At 34.2% G+C, this 21,038-nt stretch overlaps 1 protein-coding gene across 1 annotated transcript in view; it reads right to left on the bottom strand.

The window, feature by feature from the left end:
• LOC145316172 (uncharacterized) overlaps window positions 1–21,038 on the bottom strand; it is a 114,684-nt gene that overhangs the window by 37,229 nt on the left and 56,417 nt on the right. Inside the window, exons 13-15 of the mRNA XM_080156504.1 lie at window positions 20,536–20,691; window positions 16,902–17,034; window positions 16,171–16,358 (exon numbers count right to left, since the gene is read on the bottom strand). Coding sequence (XP_080012630.1) covers window positions 16,171–16,358; window positions 16,902–17,034; window positions 20,536–20,691 — 477 coding nt within the window. The remainder of the gene's footprint in view (window positions 1–16,170; window positions 16,359–16,901; window positions 17,035–20,535; window positions 20,692–21,038) is intronic.

Raw genomic sequence — 21,038 nt, 5'->3', positions numbered from 1 at the left:
TGAAATATTTTTTTGCTTTTCTGTTAATGGTTATAAAAAACGAAGAGAATAAGCCATTAATCATTAAATTCTGATAACTATAAGTAGGGTAAAATTGCTTTCAAAAATGCTCTCATAAAAAAAAACACTGTATATATATGTATGTTTATATATTAATTATTCCCATTGATGATTCACAAAATTACCCCTTCTTTAGTTTAGAATTAGTGGTTGAAACATTTAGACACTCAACTTAATGAACTAAACAATCACAAAACAATAAAAAGTCCCCAAGGTTGTTAATCTAACGAATAAGAAAACGGTATTATAAAACTTTGGAGACTAGACAGCACTCTTGGATAAGCCAACTTATAACACTTTGGGAACTATCCTAATCCTCCCTGGCGAAATGACAATGAGATTTTTTGGTAAATTTGTGGCAAACTTTATTCTTAATAAATTAGCACTTGGCAAAATTATACTGGAGAGATATTTCATTGAAGAATAAATTTTTTTTTTGCCCAAACTTTTCGTCAGCCAATAATAACAGATAAGTTAAACATTGTAAAAATAATATAGTAACTTAACTCGAGTTGTCAACGGCAGAAATTAGGTCCTGAGATGGTTTTAGGCCTGGAAAGGTTTATAACAATTTTATCTGTATTTCTTAAAATAAATTAACAGAATCTTTGTCTGTATGTATGAATGTCTGTCTGTACCGAAGGATCTTGCTAACCGATGAACCAATATGGTTCTCCTTTACAGTGAAGATTCCTATAGGTCCTGAGATCGTTCTCCTTAATAGGGTAGCTTCTCATAGGTCCTGGGGAGGTTAATAACTATTTTATTTTAATCCTTATAATAAAGTAACAGGATCATTGTCTGTATGTATGTCTGTCTGTACCTTGCTAACCACTAAACCGACATGGTTCTCCTTTACAGTGAAGCTTCCTATGGGTAATGAGATGGCTTTAGGCCATTTTATTTTTAATCCTTATAAAAAGTAACAGGATCATTGTCTGTATGTATCAAAGAAGATCGCTAACTGCAGAACCAATATGGTTCTCCTTTATAGGGTAGCTTCCAATAGATCCTGGGAAGGTGTATAACTGTTTTGAAGGAGGATATAAGGGGCTATTAAGGGGCGATGGAGAGGCTATGTAGAGGCTATGTTATATAAATTAAGGTAAGGGGCTTTTAAGTGGCGATGGAGGGCTATTAAGGGGCGATGGAGAGGCTATGTTATATAAATTAAGGTAAGGAGCTATTAAGGGGCGATGGAGAGGCTATGTAGCGGCTATGTTATATAAATTGGCTATTAAGGGGCGATAGAGAGGCTATATAGGGGCTATTTTATATAAATTAAGGTAAAGGACTATTAAGGGGCGATGGAGAGGCTATGTAGGGGCTATGTTATATAAATTAAGGTAAGGGGCTATTAAGGGGCGATGAAGAGGCTATTTAGGGGCTATGTTATATAAAATCGGGTAAGGGGCTATTAAGGGGCGATGGGGAGGCTATGTAGGAGCTATGTTATATAATTAAGGTAAGGGGATATTAAGGGGCGATGGAGAGGCTATGTAGGGGCTATGTTACATAATTAAGGTAAGGGGCTATTAAGGGGCGATGGAGAGGCTATGTAGAGGCTATGTTATATAAATTAAGGTAAGGGGCTATTAAGGGGCGATGGAGAGGCTATGTAGGGGCTATGTTATATAAATTAAGGTAAGGAGCTATTAAGGGGCGATGGAGAGGCTATGTAGGGGCTATGTTATATAAATTAGGGTAAGGGGCTATTCAGGGGCGATGGAGAGGCTATGTAGGGGCTATGTTATATATATTAAGGTAAGGATTATATAAATTAAGGTAAGAGGCTATTAAGGGGCGATGGAGAGGCTATGTAGGGGCTATGCTATATAAATTAAGGTAAGGGGCTATTAAGGGGCGATGGAGAGGCTATGTAGGGCTATGTTATATAAATTAAGGTAAGGGGCTATTAAGGGGCGATGGAGAGGCTATGTAGAGGCTATGTTATATAAATTAAGGTAAGGGGCTATTAAGGGGCGATGGAGAGGCTATGTAGGGGCTATGTTATATAAATTAGGGTAAGGGGCTATTTAGGGGCGATGGAGAGGCTATGTAGGGGCTATGTTATATATATTAAGGTAAGGATTATATAAATTAAGGTAAGAGGCTATTAAGGGGCGATGGAGAGGCTATGTAGGGGCTATGCTATATAAATTAAGGTAAGGGGCTATTAAGGGGCGATGGAGAGGCTATGTAGGGCTATGTTATATAAATTAAGGTAAGGGGCTATTAAGGGGCGATGGAGAGGCTATGTAGGGGCTATGTTATATAAATTAAGGTAAGGAGCTATTAAGGGGCGATGGAGAGGCTATGTAGGGGCTATGTTATATAAATTAGGGTAAGGGGCTATTTAGGGGCGATGGAGAGGCTATGTAGGGGCTATGTTACATAATTAAGGTAAGAGGCTATTATGGGGCGATGGAGAGGCTATGTAGGAGCTTTGTTATATAGATTAAGGTAAGGGGCTATTAAGGGGCGATGGAGAGGCTTTGTAGGGGCTATGTTATATAGATTAGGGTAAGGGGCTATTAAGGGGCGATGGAGAGGCTATATAGGGGCTATGTTATATAAATTAAGGTAAGAGGCTATTAAGGGGCGATTGAGAGGCTATGTAGGGGCTATGTTACATAATTAAGGTAAGGGGCTATTAAGGGGCGATGGAGAGGCTATATAGGAGCTTTGTTATATAAATTTAGGTAAGGGGCTATTAAGGGGCGATGGAGAGGCTATGTAGGGGCAATGTTATATAATTAAATTAAGTGGCTATTAAGGGGCGATAGAGAGGCCATATAGGAGCTTTGTTATATAAATTAAGGTAAGGGGCTATTAAGGGGCGATGGAGGAGCGATGTAGGGGCCATCAAGTTGCAATGTAATATAAATTTGGAGAAGGAGCGATGAAGGGGCGATGTAGGAGCGATGAAGGAGCGATGGAGGAGCGATGGAGGAGCTATGTAGGAGCGATGTAGGGGCCATCAAGTTGCAATGTAATATAAATTTGGAGAAGGAGCGATGAAGGGGCGATGTAGGAGCAATGAAGGAGCGATGTAGGAGCGATGTAGGGGCCATCACAGTACAATTTAATATAAATTTGAAGAAGGAGCGATGAAGGGGCGATGTAGGAGCGATGGAGGGGCGATGTAGGGGCTATGTTATATAAATTAAGGTAAGGGGCGATGGAGAGGCTATGTAGGGGCTATGTTATATAAATTAGGGTAAGGGGCTATTCAGGGGCGATGGAGAGGCTATGTAGGGGCTATGTTATATATATTAAGGTAAGGATTATATAAATTAAGGTAAGAGGCTATTAAGGGGCGATGGAGAGGCTATGTAGGGGCTATGCTATATAAATTAAGGTAAGGGGCTATTAAGGGGCGATGGAGAGGCTATGTAGGGCTATGTTATATAAATTAAGGTAAGGGGCTATTAAGGGGCGATGGAGAGGCTATGTAGGGGCTATGTTATATAAATTAAGGTAAGGAGCTATTAAGGGGCGATGGAGAGGCTATGTAGGGGCTATGTTATATAAATTAGGGTAAGGGGCTATTTAGGGGCGATGGAGAGGCTATGTAGGGGCTATGTTACATAATTAAGGTAAGAGGCTATTATGGGGCGATGGAGAGGCTATGTAGGAGCTTTGTTATATAGATTAAGGTAAGGGGCTATTAAGGGGCGATGGAGAGGCTTTGTAGGGGCTATGTTATATAGATTAGGGTAAGGGGCTATTAAGGGGCGATGGAGAGGCTATATAGGGGCTATGTTATATAAATTAAGGTAAGAGGCTATTAAGGGGCGATTGAGAGGCTATGTAGGGGCTATGTTACATAATTAAGGTAAGGGGCTATTAAGGGGCGATGGAGAGGCTATATAGGAGCTTTGTTATATAAATTTAGGTAAGGGGCTATTAAGGGGCGATGGAGAGGCTATGTAGGGGCAATGTTATATAATTAAATTAAGTGGCTATTAAGGGGCGATAGAGAGGCCATATAGGAGCTTTGTTATATAAATTAAGGTAAGGGGCTATTAAGGGGCGATGGAGGAGCGATGTAGGGGCCATCAAGTTGCAATGTAATATAAATTTGGAGAAGGAGCGATGAAGGGGCGATGTAGGAGCGATGAAGGAGCGATGGAGGAGCGATGGAGGAGCTATGTAGGAGCGATGTAGGGGCCATCAAGTTGCAATGTAATATAAATTTGGAGAAGGAGCGATGAAGGGGCGATGTAGGAGCAATGAAGGAGCGATGTAGGAGCGATGTAGGGGCCATCACAGTACAATTTAATATAAATTTGGAGAAGGAGCGATGTAGGAGCGATGGAGGGGCGATGTAGGAGCGATGGAGGGGCGATGTAGGAGCCATCAAAGTACAATGTAATATAAATTTGGAGAAGGAGCGATGAAGGAGCAATGGAGGGGCGATGTAGGAGCGATGGAGGGGCAATGGAGGGGCGATGTAGGGGCCATCAAAGTACAATGTAATATAAATTTGGAGAAGGAGCGATGAAGGGGCGATGTAGGAGCGATGAAGGAGCGATGTAGGAGCGATGTAGGGGCCATCACAGTACAATTTAATATAAATTTGGAGAAGGAGCGATGTAGGAGCGATGGAGGGGCGATGTAGGAGCGATGAAGGAGCGATGTAGCAGCGATGTAGGGGCCATCAAGTTGCAATGTAATATAAATTTGGAGAAGGAGCGATGAAGGGGCGATGTAGGAGCGATGAAGGAGCGATGTAGGAGCGATGTAGGGGCCATCACAGTACAATTTAATATAAATTTGGAGAAGGAGCGATGTAGGAGCGATGTAGGGGCCATCACAGTACAATTTAATATAAATTTGGAGAAGGAGCGATGAAGGAGCGATGTAGGAGCGATGTAGGGGCGATGTAGGAGCGATGTAGGGGCCATCAAAGTACAATGTAATATAAATTTGGAGAAGGGGCGATGGAGGAGCGATGTAGGGGCCATCAAGTGGGTTGTTATATAAATTAAGGTAAGGGACTACGGAGGGGCGATGGAGAGGCTATGAAGGAGCCATCATGGGGCTATAGCATAGCCTCTTATCATAAGAGGCGATATTAACGCCCCTTCAAAGGAGCTATTAAGAGGCCATGAAGGAGCTATAGCATAGCCTCTTATCATAAGAGGCGATATGAACGCTCCTTAAAAGGGGCTATCACATCGCTCCATATGATAAGAGGCTATGCTATAGCTCCTTGAAGGAGCTATAGAAAATCATCGCCCCATATGGAGCGATGTCATGGAAAGGACTATACCCGAAAAATTAAATCTAATTAAATCATATGAATAGTTCCTATGATTTTATTATTTTTTTTTTTTTATATCATTTTCTATAAAACCATTCCAAACATGTTTTTCGGTTCAAAAAGAAGGTTACTTCAAAATGTGTTTACAACGCAGAATCAGGGATCTAAAGGGATGAGACAATGGCCACAAAATTGAAATACACGCCCAATGATGATATACAAAATTACCTCTTTTGTAAATTAAAATTAGTGGTTGAAACGTTTGAACACTCAACTTAATAAACCAACCAATAAAAATCCAATAAAATTCTTAAAGTAACTAAGCCTACGAATAAGAAAACGTTATTATAAAACTTTGAGGACTTGTGTCTCTGTCTGTCGCAGAGTGTATGTCACTGTCTTTGGTAGTATTTTGTGGCTAATTTTGATATGAAATGATAATATTATCTTAATTTGTTACAATAATAATGATATATGTAGTCACTTTGGGTAAGATTATAACAGTACGGGTAAGTAGTTACTATTAGTAGCGAAGCTACTCTAGAAGTTCATGTCTGTCTGTCAAACTGTAACTGTCAATTACCAGTGGTATCGCCCCCAGTATCCAATCCAGGGGCGCTGTATTTGAGGGTTATTATGGAAGAGAAGAGAAATAGTCTATCATCAACCCAAGAAAAAAAATTGCCTGACACCACCCCAAGACCTATGTAAAGCTCCCATAAAATGAAGAAGTTTGACTGTTCAGTAGTTATTCTATAACTCTAAGCTTTCCCCTAATGTAAGTTCAGTAAAAAAAACACACAGAAAAATGTAATTTTGAATATAAATACTATCTATCTTTGTACCAAACTGTTCTTGTATTATAATGAAGACGTTGATGATATACGTTGTCACCAGGGTTCAAACGGAACAAGACAATGGCCGATAAATTGATGTACATCCCCAACAATGATACACAAAATTACAAATTCTGTAAATTACAATTAGTGGTTGAAACGTTTTGACACCCAACTTAATAAAGTAATCAATTAAAACTCAATAAATTATAGATGTTAAGCTATTGTATAAGAAAACGTTATTACAAAACTTTGGAGACTAGTCTAATACACAACCTATTGTCCCCTCCCTCCCTGAGCTGTGACGGCGTATAATTAGTTGTGTGTTTACTCATTATTACACACCACATCCTCATTTCAAGTAGTTAGGCATTAAACAACAAAATTATCCACCCATCCCCCACAACCCCCCCTCTTTCTTATAAACTAATCAGATAGTGTTAATATCAAAGTTTTAGGGTTGCTGCAATTAACCGTAAAAACATCATTACAAATAAAAAAAAACACTAGCGGCTTCACCATAGCCTTTTGAAAGATATCACAGCCAAACGATTATGAAATTTCCAAAATGATTAAACTTGGCGCATTTATTAAAAAAATCTAAGTTTTTCTATAATTAGTGTCAATCTCTCAGCTCGTCCGTAACGGATAGCTCTGATCGTAAATTTAGTCAATTCTTAAAATGTAAGTACATATGTCTGTATTAAGCATTCTAGTCAAATAATTTGGGGATAGATTTATACAAAATCAATCTTTAGGGGTTCTGTATGCGAAGGGTTTAAAAAATAGTTGAAAGCCATTCCAAGACTTAAATCTAAAAATAGAATAGCCCAAATCCACGACAGGACCTACGTAAAGCTTACTTAAAATAGAGAATCCAACAATTCAGCAGTTAGTGATTTCTTATGCTTCAGACAACAAAAACTTACTACTTTACATAAAAAGATGTTCGCTTTTCCGTTTGATTAGTATAGCTTCGCTTTTATTAATGTTGCCATCCTTGTTACGTATAAGTGTTGTGAACCCTTTCTTAGCTAGAGCCTGCCTGATTATTTAAACAAAACCTAGAGATTATCCTATCTTGGTGATTATGATGCATTCAAAGTCATATAAAAATGCATTATGACCTGCATACATATACTTACATGCAGGCTGTCACACAAAAAATTATGTTTTGTCATTTCAAAAACAATGGCATAGGCATTTTTCTAAGGGTAAACAGTAGACACCATTATAAATTATTCTATGTCAATTTTATTAAAACCTATCCTAAGAAAGATTTCATATTTATTTCATTTACATTTATTTTATTTTGACAAAAAACAGTTTTTAATATATCAAACGTATTTCATCTTAACTAATTTAATTCTTTTTGAGGCACCTTTAAACACATACACACATAAACAAGCCAACAAAAAAGAAAATCACCTACATTGCCCCTATATATGTGTGTATTAGGGGATCCATAGATTTTGCAATTTAACAATACATGAACCATACCACTTTAAAGTTTTAAAATACTCTATGGCGTCTTTAACAATCAAAAAAAGAACTGAATTTAGAGTTATTTTCTCAAGCTTAGAAGCCTTCATAAGAAAACAGAAAACAACTAAATCTAAAAGGTTTATTGCAGTTTCTGAAAGTAATAAATTAAATTTCAGGTTAAACACGGAACACAGTAAAAGTGTCGGACTGATTATGACGTAAAAAAAATTTGCCAATGGGAGGCCACTATAAATTTTACCATTGGTCAATAATGGCCTCTCATTGGCTAATTTTTTTTGTTACGTCATAATCAGTCAGACACTTTTACTGTGTTCTAAACACGACTTTTGAGATCAAGATAAATGCTCTGTTTTAAATATTTTATCCTCTACGAATGATTAAGTTGCCAGTTTTGTTCATTATCATGTATATTTATAATAATTTGAAGTAACATAAATTTTAGGTAAATTTTTTACTCAATATCCACGATTTCCGCAGCAGTGGTTGAGTCATTAAGCCAAATTTAATTTATGAGCTGGTTTCGAATGTTCAACATGGCAAAATCAAAGGTTCCTCTATTGTGTATATATGTGCATCTTTTTTTTGCATGACTTTAAATGTCGAGGTGTTGAAAAATGAGCCCTTTTTAAATTTCTCTTTCATCTGATTGATTTTAACCTTCACTTGACATAGTCACAGCTTTTCAGTGCTATTTTACCTCCTACGCACGCACACGAGTACACACGTGCACGCACACGCACCTGCAAAAATGGTCCATTCAAAAGACCAGACAAAAAACTTACATACACACTTAACATATCAAGGGGGGAGGGTAGGGATAAAGTTTCAGTGATTATTATCAGTCAGTGTAAAATTAGATAAAACATATATGTTACCGTCGGCTCCGAACCTAAAAGCCTCTAGAGGCAAGAGGTAATTCTTATTTGTGGTGTATGTATCTTTTAGTTGTAATTTATATGAAGAGGGTGGAGGTACCCTCTCACAAAATATTTATAAATCATTCCTGGACTTATAAGAGGCTTGGCTGATAACTATATCGCTAAATACACACGAATAGACACCCAGACATCCTGTAACTTTTAAGTAAATCCATAGAAAAATATTGATTAGGTAGAAAAAAATTAAATAAAAAGGCATGAATAAAATCACTGAAAATTAATCCATGTTTCGTTATTGCATAGAAAATTGTATAAAACATATTCAAGTACATGTTAAACACACGAAAACATAGAATAATTATAATGGAATTATTTTCAGGTATACACAAATCATTATTTAAAAGTAACAGGTAGTCTGTGTGTGTGTCTGTCTGTTTGTAACGAGGGATATCGCTAACTGCTGAACAGATTTGGTTCTCCTTGTAGCTTTTTATAGTTTACGGGAATGTTTACAACTATTTTTGGGGAGCTTACCACCACCCTCATAAGAGAAATCGCGACTAGGACAAAATTACCCCTCAAAAAATATTTTTTAAAATAATAAAACAAAACTAAAATTGAAAATGGGGGGATTCCACCAAAAAGTAATTTTTTTGTCTATCCGTTAAGATCGCACCAACGACTGAATCTATTGAGTGCTTCATTTCAGAGAAGCTTTTTATAGGTCATGATAAGGTTTTAAGCTATTATAAAAGTAGGTAGATGAGAAATAAGTCCCCAGAAAAACGCCTGCAACATGGCCTAATAATCTTTAAAAATTTTTTTTTGAATGTATGAAGGGGGGGGGGGTACGCTCCCCATGACCCACCCATTCATAAATGAGGAAAAGCTCTCTACCTTCTTTGTATATTTTGTCAGGGAGTAAGGGAGGGGACAATGGATCGAATATTCAATTTTTAGGAGTCTCAGACTTTGGGGACTGGCTTAAAGGGAACATGCAAGAATTTAGCAGTTTCTAACCAATCTTGGGGACCAATTATGAATGACGTCACGCAAAATCATGCATAATCTCGCGGCAAACTAGCGCGTCAACAAAAAGATAAACAATAACAAGCAGACAGAATATTTTGATCTTGAAAATTGTTTTGTAAATTGAATCATTACATTTTTTATAACTAATTCTTGTTTAATGTTAATTCATTCCGATTAGTGCGTTGTAGAAAGAAATTATTTTAAGATTATTAGTTATTATGAGCAAAGCCTTCCTATAATTAGGTCCCGCACATTTGTACGTCCGTAACGGTTAGCTCTTTTCGTTACTTTAGACATGTTAGATGTTTCTTATTGATTTAATGTAAAGGCAAACGTTTTTTGTCTTTAGCTTAATATTTCTGTAATTAATGATCCGATTAATTTCAAAATTTTAGGGAAAATTCACGAAGTCCTGAGTTGTTCAAGGTTTGTTTATCATTAAAATCTCAAGATGGTGTTATTTTATTTTTCTGTCCTGGATGCTAGGAGCGCAGCTACCAGTTATCCTAAGATATGTTACTTAAACCTTAAGACCTTTAAAATTAAGATGTACTTATGTTCTCAACTATTTTATTTATGTAGTATGAAATTTTGACGCAAGGTATCTCATTTTTATTTCGTTAAATGAAATAACTTGAGTTAAAAGTTCTGTAGGAAGGTAATTGTTTTAGTAAGTTTTGTAATATAATTATTTAAAGGCTTTTTCATGTCTAAGCTTTTTAATAAATACAATAAAAAAATTTGGGTAAAAGATGTTGTAAAAGTAAAATGGTATGTTTCCTTAATTTTCCGAAGTTAAAATAATAACAATTATGGAAATGAATTGTAAACAAGGGTTTTGATCTCTAGAATCAAAGGCTTGTAGTAAAGCATCAGTTTAAGGATGGTGCATTTCGAATTAAAAACAATTCAAAAAGTCAAAAACTTCCACTATAGGTTGCTATATTGCAAATACTTGTTTTATCTGGAAATATCTGGGTTTTCAACCTTAAAGGGTCACAACTATAAAATTGAATTAACTGCCCATTGTCCCCTCCCTTACTCCCTGATATTTTGTACATTTTGTTATACCAACCTATTATTAAACAAAATTAGGAACTATATTAGAGGAAGTAATTACCAAAATATAAAAATATTTAGACCAATCTAATTCCAAGTAACTTTAATAAACATTTTTATGTACAAAGAATCAAGGATGATTTTATTTTAGCTCAAAATAACAAATGAATTTTAATAATCTCTAAAGATTAAAATGTATTTATAGAGAGGATTTTTTGAAGTCTTATCCTAAACCTGTTATTTAGAGGAGCAACTACTGCTGTCAAGTTGGAAGCGTGACTTAGAATAGTTATTTATCGCATCGTATTGTAAATACCTTTCCGCTATTATAAAAAATGTACAATTACAAGATTAAAGCTAGTTTTGTTAGCCCCGAGATGACGAAGGCTTAGACTAACAAAACTGGTTTTTATAATATGAATGTACATTTTTATATTCGTAGAAAACTGGATATAATACGATACGATACATGATTTTTCAGTATAGCTTATATAGAACCGGTTCTAATCCAGCAGATATTAATCGGTTTTGAAGCTATACTGGAAATGTCTTTTCCCTTTAATTATTAATTGCAACTGTCATTAAAACAACGCTATGTTAATAATATGTCAGCCTTGACCACTTTAATGTCATACAGTCAACAAAAACAAATAATACAGAATTTTTTTTTCTCGACGTTAAAATATTCAACAGTCATATGGCAAAAAAAAGTCCCGTCTAGTATGAGACATTTTTATCCTTAGCGACACAAACCAACCTACGCTCATGCTTGTAGACTATAATCTCAACAAAAAAAAACATAAAATACGAGGCCTGTAAGGGAGAGGACATCAGGATGTTTATTACACAAGTCCCCAAAGTTTTATATTTACGTTTTCTCATTTGTTTGCTTAACAACTTTGGAGACTTTTATCTAATTTTTATTTTTTGGTTTATTATGCCAAGTGTCTGAACGTTTAAACCACTAATTTTGATCTTCTAAAGGTATATTTTTTATCATAATTGGGGATGTACATCAATTTATCAGCTATTGTCTTATCCCTGATGATATGAAGCCCAACAGTTAATAGGAACTTTGGTGTATATGAATTGGTGATTATCACGTGCTAACGCCTTTTTTATCTTACTCATTACAACCACTATCTTTATTATTTCTTATAATTACAAATTAATTTTATTGATTATATCCTTAATAACCATTAAATATGCCTTATTATTTCTTACATATTGATATTTAGATATATTCTAAAAATTAAAAACCGTTTTATCAAATTTACTCTGTCTGTTTGTGTATGAAATCAAGTAACTCTTTCTTTTTTTTTGTAGATTTTTTAAGTGTCCCGGGTAAATTTAACTAAAAAAATTATAATAATGAAGCCTAAAAATCTTTGATGAAACAACCCGAGGCTAGGGGATGATATAAGAGATGAAACGATGATAGGTGTGAAAAAATATCCATTATCAAGCTAAAAATTACTAAAAAATGCTAAAATATAGAAAAAGAACATAATATTAAGCATAAAAAGCAAACAAAAAGGCGTAAACGGTCTCTCCAACATCATTATTAAAAGATAATTTATGAATATTATACATGTACTATAGTCCTTAACAGCATATAATCACAGTTTATTTTCTATTTCTTGATGCTAAAGATATTGTGTTTTCTTGTATACATGACTATTGTTATCCTGGCCTCGTGTCACACCTAATTAAACGTCCACAAAGATCAGCTAAGAATTCTAGTAGCGATTAAAATTTAGACTAACAATAATGATTTTGTCCATCCATAATGAGTGAAAGAAAGAAAAAGGGTAAGGGATATAGAATTTACGTGGATATTATGGTAGGGGAAAATAATGTTGCTGACATGGAAATCACTTATTAGTCAATTTGTTCATCCTATAGGAGGGGGAGATGGAGTAAAGGAGATGGATGGGGAACACAGTAATAGTGTCTGACTGATTATGACGTAACAAAAAAATTAGCCAATGAGAGGCCGTTATTGACCAATGGTAAAATTTATAGGGGCCTCTCATTGGCTAATTTTTTTTGTTACGTCATAATCAGTCAGACACTATTACTGTGTTCATAGATGGGGGATCGTTTTTTTTAGCCAGCTTAAAGTTTCACTTTATTAAAGTACATGATAATCTGGTGTAGGATCCAAGTAATATTTAATATAATAAGTCTTTTGTTATTTTATAATGCAATAATTTTTCCTATTATTAAATAAAAATATTTGTAAAAACTCAAATATTTGTTACTGTTGTTGATTGTGATACCAGCTGGTGCTGTCGTTTGTTGTGTTGAAGAAACACCTATGGCTGTTGTTGGTGTTGATTGTGATATGAGTAAATTGGGTAGTGTTGCAACAACAGAGCTTTGTAATCTAAATGCTAAATTTCAATAAAATCCTCATCTCAATTAAATTTTAGAATATTTCATCCTTTATAAGTTGGTTTTCTTCTAAATGTAACTTTTTATTCTACGTTTTATATTCAAGTAACAACCATCAGATGACCAACCCCTTTCTAAAACCTTGTAGTGTAGTTGTAACTATACAGAAGATTCATTTTTATGTGCTGAGACATTCCCTACACTTTAATACTAATACTTTACGCCTAATAGAATAAATATCAGACACAAATCTAAATGTTGAACGTGGGTTTTTCAACATTTCTTGCATCTTTTTAATCCCTCTATGCATATTGAATCTATTGTGGATAGTGTTGATACTGTTGTAGAAGATGATGGCAGATTTGTTGAACTCATCATTTACTGAATTGTACGGCATGTACTCAGAAAGTATGCTATATATAAATTTTCATACATTCCTTTAATTGTTTTTGGCCAAACGTTTTAGGAGTAGATTTTTTCCCTCATAATTTTAATAATTGTTCTGTGACTGTTTTGCAATGTGTAATCTGTCCGTTTGTGGCCAGGGAATGTTAATAATATGTCTACAGTGTAATACTAAAGACTTTGACAAATAGTCCACTTATACTATGCTAAACGAATAAGTACTGGTAAAGTCGTTGAATAGTATTGTAATGTCAACATAAGAATAGCTAGTTATTACAATACGACATTTTAGAATGTGTCAAAAGATCTGAAATATAAGGAATGCCTTGGCCATAAACATGTGTAACATTACCACAGACAGAAACTTTAGAACATTTTCAAACATAATTAAATCAGTAAAAAGTGCGTTTAATAATCTCATGGGATATTGTTTTATCCAACCAGAGTTCTCGTTCAATGGTTTATATAAACATGGAGATTTATAGGCGAAATCGATCGTTTTAACTCATATTATATCTGGACTACAAAAAAAATTTTAAAAAGGTATATTGGTCTACTTTAGGTTAGGTTAAGATAAGTAAAGGTTAGAAGGGCCCTGCAGTGGTAGTTACCAGTAGTGATAGGGCTCAGCACGATCTAGAAATAATTATTTTCTTCCAAAGAAGGTGTATCAACTTTTTAACTTTTTATTTAAGATAGCTAGCCGGTTCTTTTAGTAAGTAGTAGATGTAAAATTTTTCATAGAATTCAGATATGCAATCGGTTTTTTTGATTATTAAATCCAATTAATTAAAGTTGGTGACTGCGGAGGTGATTATTATGTATAATGATCCAGGGATTTTAAAAGATAAGAAAATGGAAGAATATAATATATATTATCAAAGGTGATAAACAAAATCACTCCTTATGTAGATTAAAATTTAATGCTGAAAAGTTTGGACACTGTTAGTTTTAAAACACTTAATCATAATTTTCTAAAAAGATTTTTGAGTCTACGAATAAGAAAACGTAATTGTAAACCTTGGATACCAGTGTAATTTACAGTCCAGTATCCCCTCCCTCCCTGATAATGATGAGACTTGACTCCTTTCATTATCTCCTAATTCTTCTTTGTAATAACGTAGCAACAAGGATAAACAGATAGGTAATAAGTATAAGCATTTCTGTTTAAACTTCTTTAGTCAAAACTCTAATGATACAAAATGGGGGTTTAACTTAATTTTTTTTCACACTAATCCTGATTTAAAAAAACAAACATAATTCTGGCTCCTGTAGGGAACTCCAACCATGCAGAACAAACAGTCAACCTCTTATTTACTTACTACTAACTGTTTATGTTAATGCGCACGATTCTGGACTAGGGCATTCTAACTATAAATATCGTAATAGTTTTAACGTTAGTACGTTTAATGTTTGTGCAAAGAATCAACAACTTTCCAAACAACAACACGCGACGCGTGACACACTGCGCTGTTGTTGTCAGTAGGTCCAATATTTTTCCTTACATTTCTGGGAACATAAGTCTGGGATATAATCACCTTACAAACACTCATCTTTTACCTAAATCTTTCTCATGCTCGATCATAACAGCAAAATTTATATAAAATTATTACTATTTTTTGTGGGGGGTTGGGTGGGGTTTGGCAACACCCAATATCTTGTTCTAATATAAAACTTCCCTAAAAGTTTTGGAATATTGGATAATGTTTTTTTTTAAAATCTTTGCATAAAGTTTTGTACAACTTTAAAATATAAATTTCCTATTGAAGAGAACAGAACCAAAATTTAATACATACAGGATATGTACCTAGTGATTAGTAATTAAACCCCTGAGCAAATAAATAAATTATATTAAAATGTTATAATCCAAGAATATGTCAATAGATTCAAATAAGGATAAACATGATTTTGGGAGAGGGGCTATTATAATATCCGATTTTGTACAGTACTCATGGTTTTATTTTGGGTTTAAATATTTTTTCTAAGGGTCTAATTACTGAAATGCACAAAAAAGTGGTTAAAAACAAACAAATTAAACTATTTAGTAGTGATTATTCCCCATGTACTTTTTAAAATTTGCATACATTTTCGGTGTACTGAGTGTCTATCCTCGAGTTTAGTAAGCTCAACGTGTAGAGTACAGGCATCGTAAATTGATAAAATCCCTCAATTCTAAAAGTTAACCACATGGCCATTTAGACCTTCTATTTTTTAAAACTTACAAAAATTGTTTCTAGCATATGTGTTAAGTTTTAAACATATAAGGATCCTCAGTCTCTTACCTAACATATTTAATATTTAAAATTTTCAAATTGTCTATTTTGGTTTGTGGTGAAATTGTCCGTAAATCATTTTATGAAGAATTTTTATGAATGTTTGGATAAGAAATTTAATGCTGCGCAAAATGGTACAAAAAATGACGTCATACTATAAAGTTATCCAATGAGAGGCCAGTATACATTGTAATTGACCAATGGTAAAATATATACTCGCCTCTCATTGGTTATTTTATCATATGACGTCATTTTTTTTGTACCATTTTGCGCAGCATCAGAAATTTTTGTATCTGTAAACATAATATTTTATTCTAATTTTTATGTTGTTATGGCCATTTTTGTAGCACAACATTAAATTCTGTTGTCCTACTTTCTTTTGATATTAAATTCTAATATTTATATCTTATTTAGTGTTATATTGAGAAAATAATAGTATAGTATAACAATCTTACCTTTGTATGCTCCGCCCCTTCACTGCTGTCACTATCCTGTAGGGAGGAGTTGGATGACGGAGGTGTGAGTGACGGAGAGGACAGGGACCCTGCTGACGGAGGTAGGGAGGAGAAACCACTGGAGGAGGAGATATAGCCAGGCTCATCCTTCTTCTCCACAGGTTTGCTGGATATTCGCTCCATCCGGACTAAAATAAGTAACACAATAGTATGTTTGTTAAAAATGGATGTAGAGTATACGTGGATAATTGAAAATTGTTGTCAATTTAGATTGCTAACATGGAACTCGTTTATTGGTTAGTTCATTCATCCAATAAGAGGGGAGGAGATTAGGCAAAGGGTGGCAATCGTAATTTTAGCCCACTGCAAGCTTCACTTTATTAGGGAACATAAAAATCTGGTGTAAGATCTAAGTAATAATATACCCATTTTGTTAAAATTATCAATATACAAAGAAGATAACGTCTAATAGTGCCAAAACTGTTTAAAATCATAGTGAGAGTGATAAAAAACGAGGAAAGAGAATATAAAGAGTTAAAAATGAAGAGTAATTAATAAAGCAAAATAAAAGAAAAAAATAACGATCATACCTATACATGTAACACGTCAAACAGACCTAGTTCCGTGGAAAGACTTTATAAAAGGTCTTTTGAGAATTCTTATAAACCTACTAACAAACGAGACTTTTAACAAAGTTTCGCCGCAAAAAAGAAAAAAAACGACGAACAGACCTGATCTTTGAAGATACGTAGATCTTTGTTTGAATGGAGTATTATCAGCATGATTATTTTCATCAGAAGTATCACTGCCCTCACCCATGTAGTCACAATTATCCTCAAGGATCTCTCGCATCAACTCCAAAACCTGAACAAAAATCATATGCTATAAACTCAAGTAGTTGGATGAGTGTCTGGTTGGTTTATAGTGTCCAGAATAACTTTTAAACAATTAAAGATCTTGAAAATTGCTGGTACTAAAGGGTTGTATTTTATTGGGAAGCTTTATAATTGTATACTGGTGGTTTTAGGCTATTTACTTACCTCTCTTGACTCTGAGAGTCAAAAAGATAATGTTCTAGAGAGTGAGAAAAAAAGCTTTTTTTATAGAAATATTTCGTTTCTAAAAATGTTATAATGAGATGGAATAAGACAATAAAAAAGAGTATTGGAGTAATAGAAGAAATCCTGTGGTATAAAGTAATAAGATTTTTTGTCTGAAGCTAAAGATTTCGGAAAATAATAAAACATATTTAGTTCGGCATTTTAGAGAAGCTCATGTTTAAGTCGTAGGATCTTTTTTTTAACCATCTACCCCTTCGAATACAAAGCCCCTAGATTCTAAGTGCACAGTCGCTAGTCTCTTTAAAAGACTGAATTTACAAAGGTTTAGTATTCTATATTGACAAATATAATAGTAATTTACAGAATAAGATGAATTAGAAAACTAGCATAAAATAAAGAAACAGAATGTTTTAAAGAGTTGGGGAAAAGCGCAATTTTAGAGATGCACCGAATATAAAAATGTGTCAATTATGAACGCAACAGAATTGTGAATTGACAAATGTCATGGGAATTTAGACATCTTTTACAAAAATATTTATGAAAACAACCAAATATTTGTGCAAAAAATAGCAAAATTAAATACAAAAGGGCAGCTTATACCAATAAAAAAATCAATTCGGAAAAAATCACGAAACCTATACGTAGTTTTCAGCTGTCGTTGGGAGGCAACACTCGTAAAATTGACGACCTCTACATTTGCCCCCCAAATATTATTTTGGATTTATTGCACTTGTTGGTTATACCTTATACCTGACAAAAAGGGCAGTTTTTTATGCTTTGATGTTGGGCTAGAAGAGCTCAGCATGAATAAAACTCCGTTGAATAAGAAATATGTTTAAATATAAGCCCCCCAAAAACGTTAAACGTTTATTTTAAATGCTACCAGGAAAAGTAAATGTAGCAGAAATGCCTTGGCCTATCAAAGGTTCATCTAATAGTATATTTAAGGACTTTAAGAAAAGTTTATATATTTTTTTCCTGTTTAATATGAAGCCCTATTGAAAATGTTTTCAAACGACGCACATCTGATTGACGAATTTTTGGTATTAAACGCGGACAAATCATATGTCACTTTCAGATTTTACACAATAAAACTTAATTTACGCAAATATACGCAAATTTTGGTTTGTCTCAAAAAGCATAGTCAAAGGCATAATTCCCCCACCCTTTTTTGTTGTTGAAATAGTGGCAATAAGGGGGGAAGGGTAGTTCTTCGTGTGTTTCTGTTTAACTTTTGGTATGGTTAGGTTACATTTAGTACAGAATAGTAGGATTGCAGCAACAACGGATATGTTCTGCAGGTTAGGCATAACATTAAAATCTTATTTTCAAATTATTTTAAAACTAAGGGAAAAACTTCGAGGAAGATACCTGAATTTTAATAAACTTAAGACTTTAAGCTGTAAGATTTAAAGCAAAGATGTTCATACTAAAGAATTTGAAAACATTTCCAACTACTACTTTATTTGGCGAGTGACAAAGGATATATTATTGGTACAATCCAAAATGAAGATACTTCATTCACAGAACTATTTGGAATATTAAGTGTGTGTGTTTGTGTGTGTGTGTGTGTGTGTGTATGTATGTGTGTGTAGCTTATTGGTTGTACACAGGGAAGGATGGGACAACGGTCTGTATATTATTGCACTAGTCCCCAAAGTTTTGAAATGAAGTTTTCTTCTTTGTTTGCTTAACAACTTTTGGGACTTTTATTAAATTTTTATTGGTAGGTTCAATTAGTTAAGTGTCCAAACGTTTCAACCACTAATTGTAATTTCTGTGTGTCAACATTGAAGATATTTTTGTACATCAATTTATCGACCAATGACCTATCTCTTTAGAACCCTGGGTTGTGCATATGCAAGCTCAATAGTTGAAGATTAGACTGTCAATCAATTATGTGCACACCCTGGCTTTTAGGGTTAGTATTAATATATTAGTAGCGCAGCTATTCTATAAGTATGATATGGTTGTTCTCCCGTCTTCAAACAAGATTTAATGAAATATAATTACAGTTTATTTAATTAAACTAATATGTAATAAATGTAAGAAATAATGTAAGAAATGCACGGAATTAAAGAAATAGGATTTTACAAATAGTTTACAAGCTTTTAAAATAAACTTAATAATGAAAGTATATTTATTTGTTCTAAAATAACCTAACCTAATACCCATAATAATTGACTTAAATATCAAATATTTATATCTGTATCACATGTGTGCGCGTGTGTTTCAGTGTGTGTGATGATGAATGCGACAAAAATGCATAAATGTAAGAAATGCAAGGAATGGTTATTGCCAGAAATAAAAGAATAGGAAATGTATCAAAAAAATTTCGCTTGCAAATATTGCAAAATTATTAAAAAATTTCTGTTTTCATTCGAATTTACCCCTTCGAGATTCCTCGCCATTAACTGTGGCCAAACAACGGTTTGGGTAACAAGTCTAACAACTGATTGAGACAAGTCGAAATATAATAATAATCTTGCATGTACCTCTCCCTGTATCCCTGGTTGATTGCATACAAGAATTTAGTTCCACTTACTAAGTTGCCAGTTTTGTCACTTGTGACATGTCACTGAATCAAGCATGACTAAATTCAAAGTAGTGCAACTAATGATGTTCACTAATTTGTTCAAATTTAAAATTTGTTTACCTTGACAAAGAAGCAGCTTATAGCGTCAATAAAAAATGACACCATACATTACAAAGGATTAATGAGATGACCATATGATTTTAATTGACCAATGGTAGGTCAGTACGATGTCATTTTTGTAGGCACTATAAGCTGCTTCCTTGAAAAATATTACCTAATTTGGCGGTTTCCCTCAAAGTACCAAGTGTACTACCCCCCAAGTTCCAACTTACCCATTATTTTGACATAAATTTTAAGTAAGGGGAGGGGGATAGTTTTGCTTGTTGGTGTTTTTTTGGGTAAGATTTAGGTTATGTATAGGGTATCCATGCAGGATAAAAATGACGACATACTGGCCTACCATTGGTCAATTAAAATGTATTCTGGCCTGTCAGTGTTAATTGGCCTATAATTTGTCATTTGTATTGTATGACGTTACTTTTCTTAAAGGAATAAAGAAAAATCACCACCTTGTCAAGTAGACATATAGACACAATATAAAATTATCTACTCGTTTTTCTATAATTAGGGGTGGTCCCTCCGTCCTTTAAGTTATGACACTCTACTAGTGATAATGATCGTCTGTCATACCATTTCATAGCTTCGCTTTTATGGATGTTGTCATCCTTGTTTTATAGTGATTTGGCCGTAGGACTGTCGCGAACTAACCTGATGACAGCCTCTCTGGAACTTCATGAGGACCGGAGCCACTGCCGGATCTGAATCTATCTCCGACACAAGGTTGGTCTCCCTCTTGATGCTGGTGTACTGGAACATCACCTCCTTGTCCAGCTGCACGCGAGACTCAAGAATGTTGATCAACTTCTGAAATATTATAACATTATATTTCTAACATTGAAGTCATTTATTCTTCTAAAATTGTAACTTATTCCATATTTTAATTTTAGACATAAATACTTTTACAGTATTTGATAGCTATTTGTATTCAATTGTTATCCCTTCTGAAAAATATTGATTCTTAGGACGATCTGGCACAAGCTTATGAGCGCATCATCTCTGAAATTTTGTTGTTAAAGAACGTCCGAAGTATACTGGATTTAAAAAAATAAGATATTAACATAGAGTCTTTTTCAGACATTTAAAAAGTAAGTATTTATAAAAAGCACTTCTAATTTTTAATTTTTAACATTCGTTCCTTTTGTCATCTAAAA

Source organism: Acartia tonsa, chromosome 4 (genome assembly GCF_053477335.1).
Source record: "Acartia tonsa isolate MP-2025a chromosome 4, ASM5347733v1, whole genome shotgun sequence".
In the NCBI taxonomy this organism is placed as follows: domain Eukaryota; kingdom Metazoa; phylum Arthropoda; class Copepoda; order Calanoida; family Acartiidae; genus Acartia; species Acartia tonsa.
Note: the sequence above shows the minus strand (reverse complement) of the source record. Positions and strands in the feature narration are given on the sequence as shown.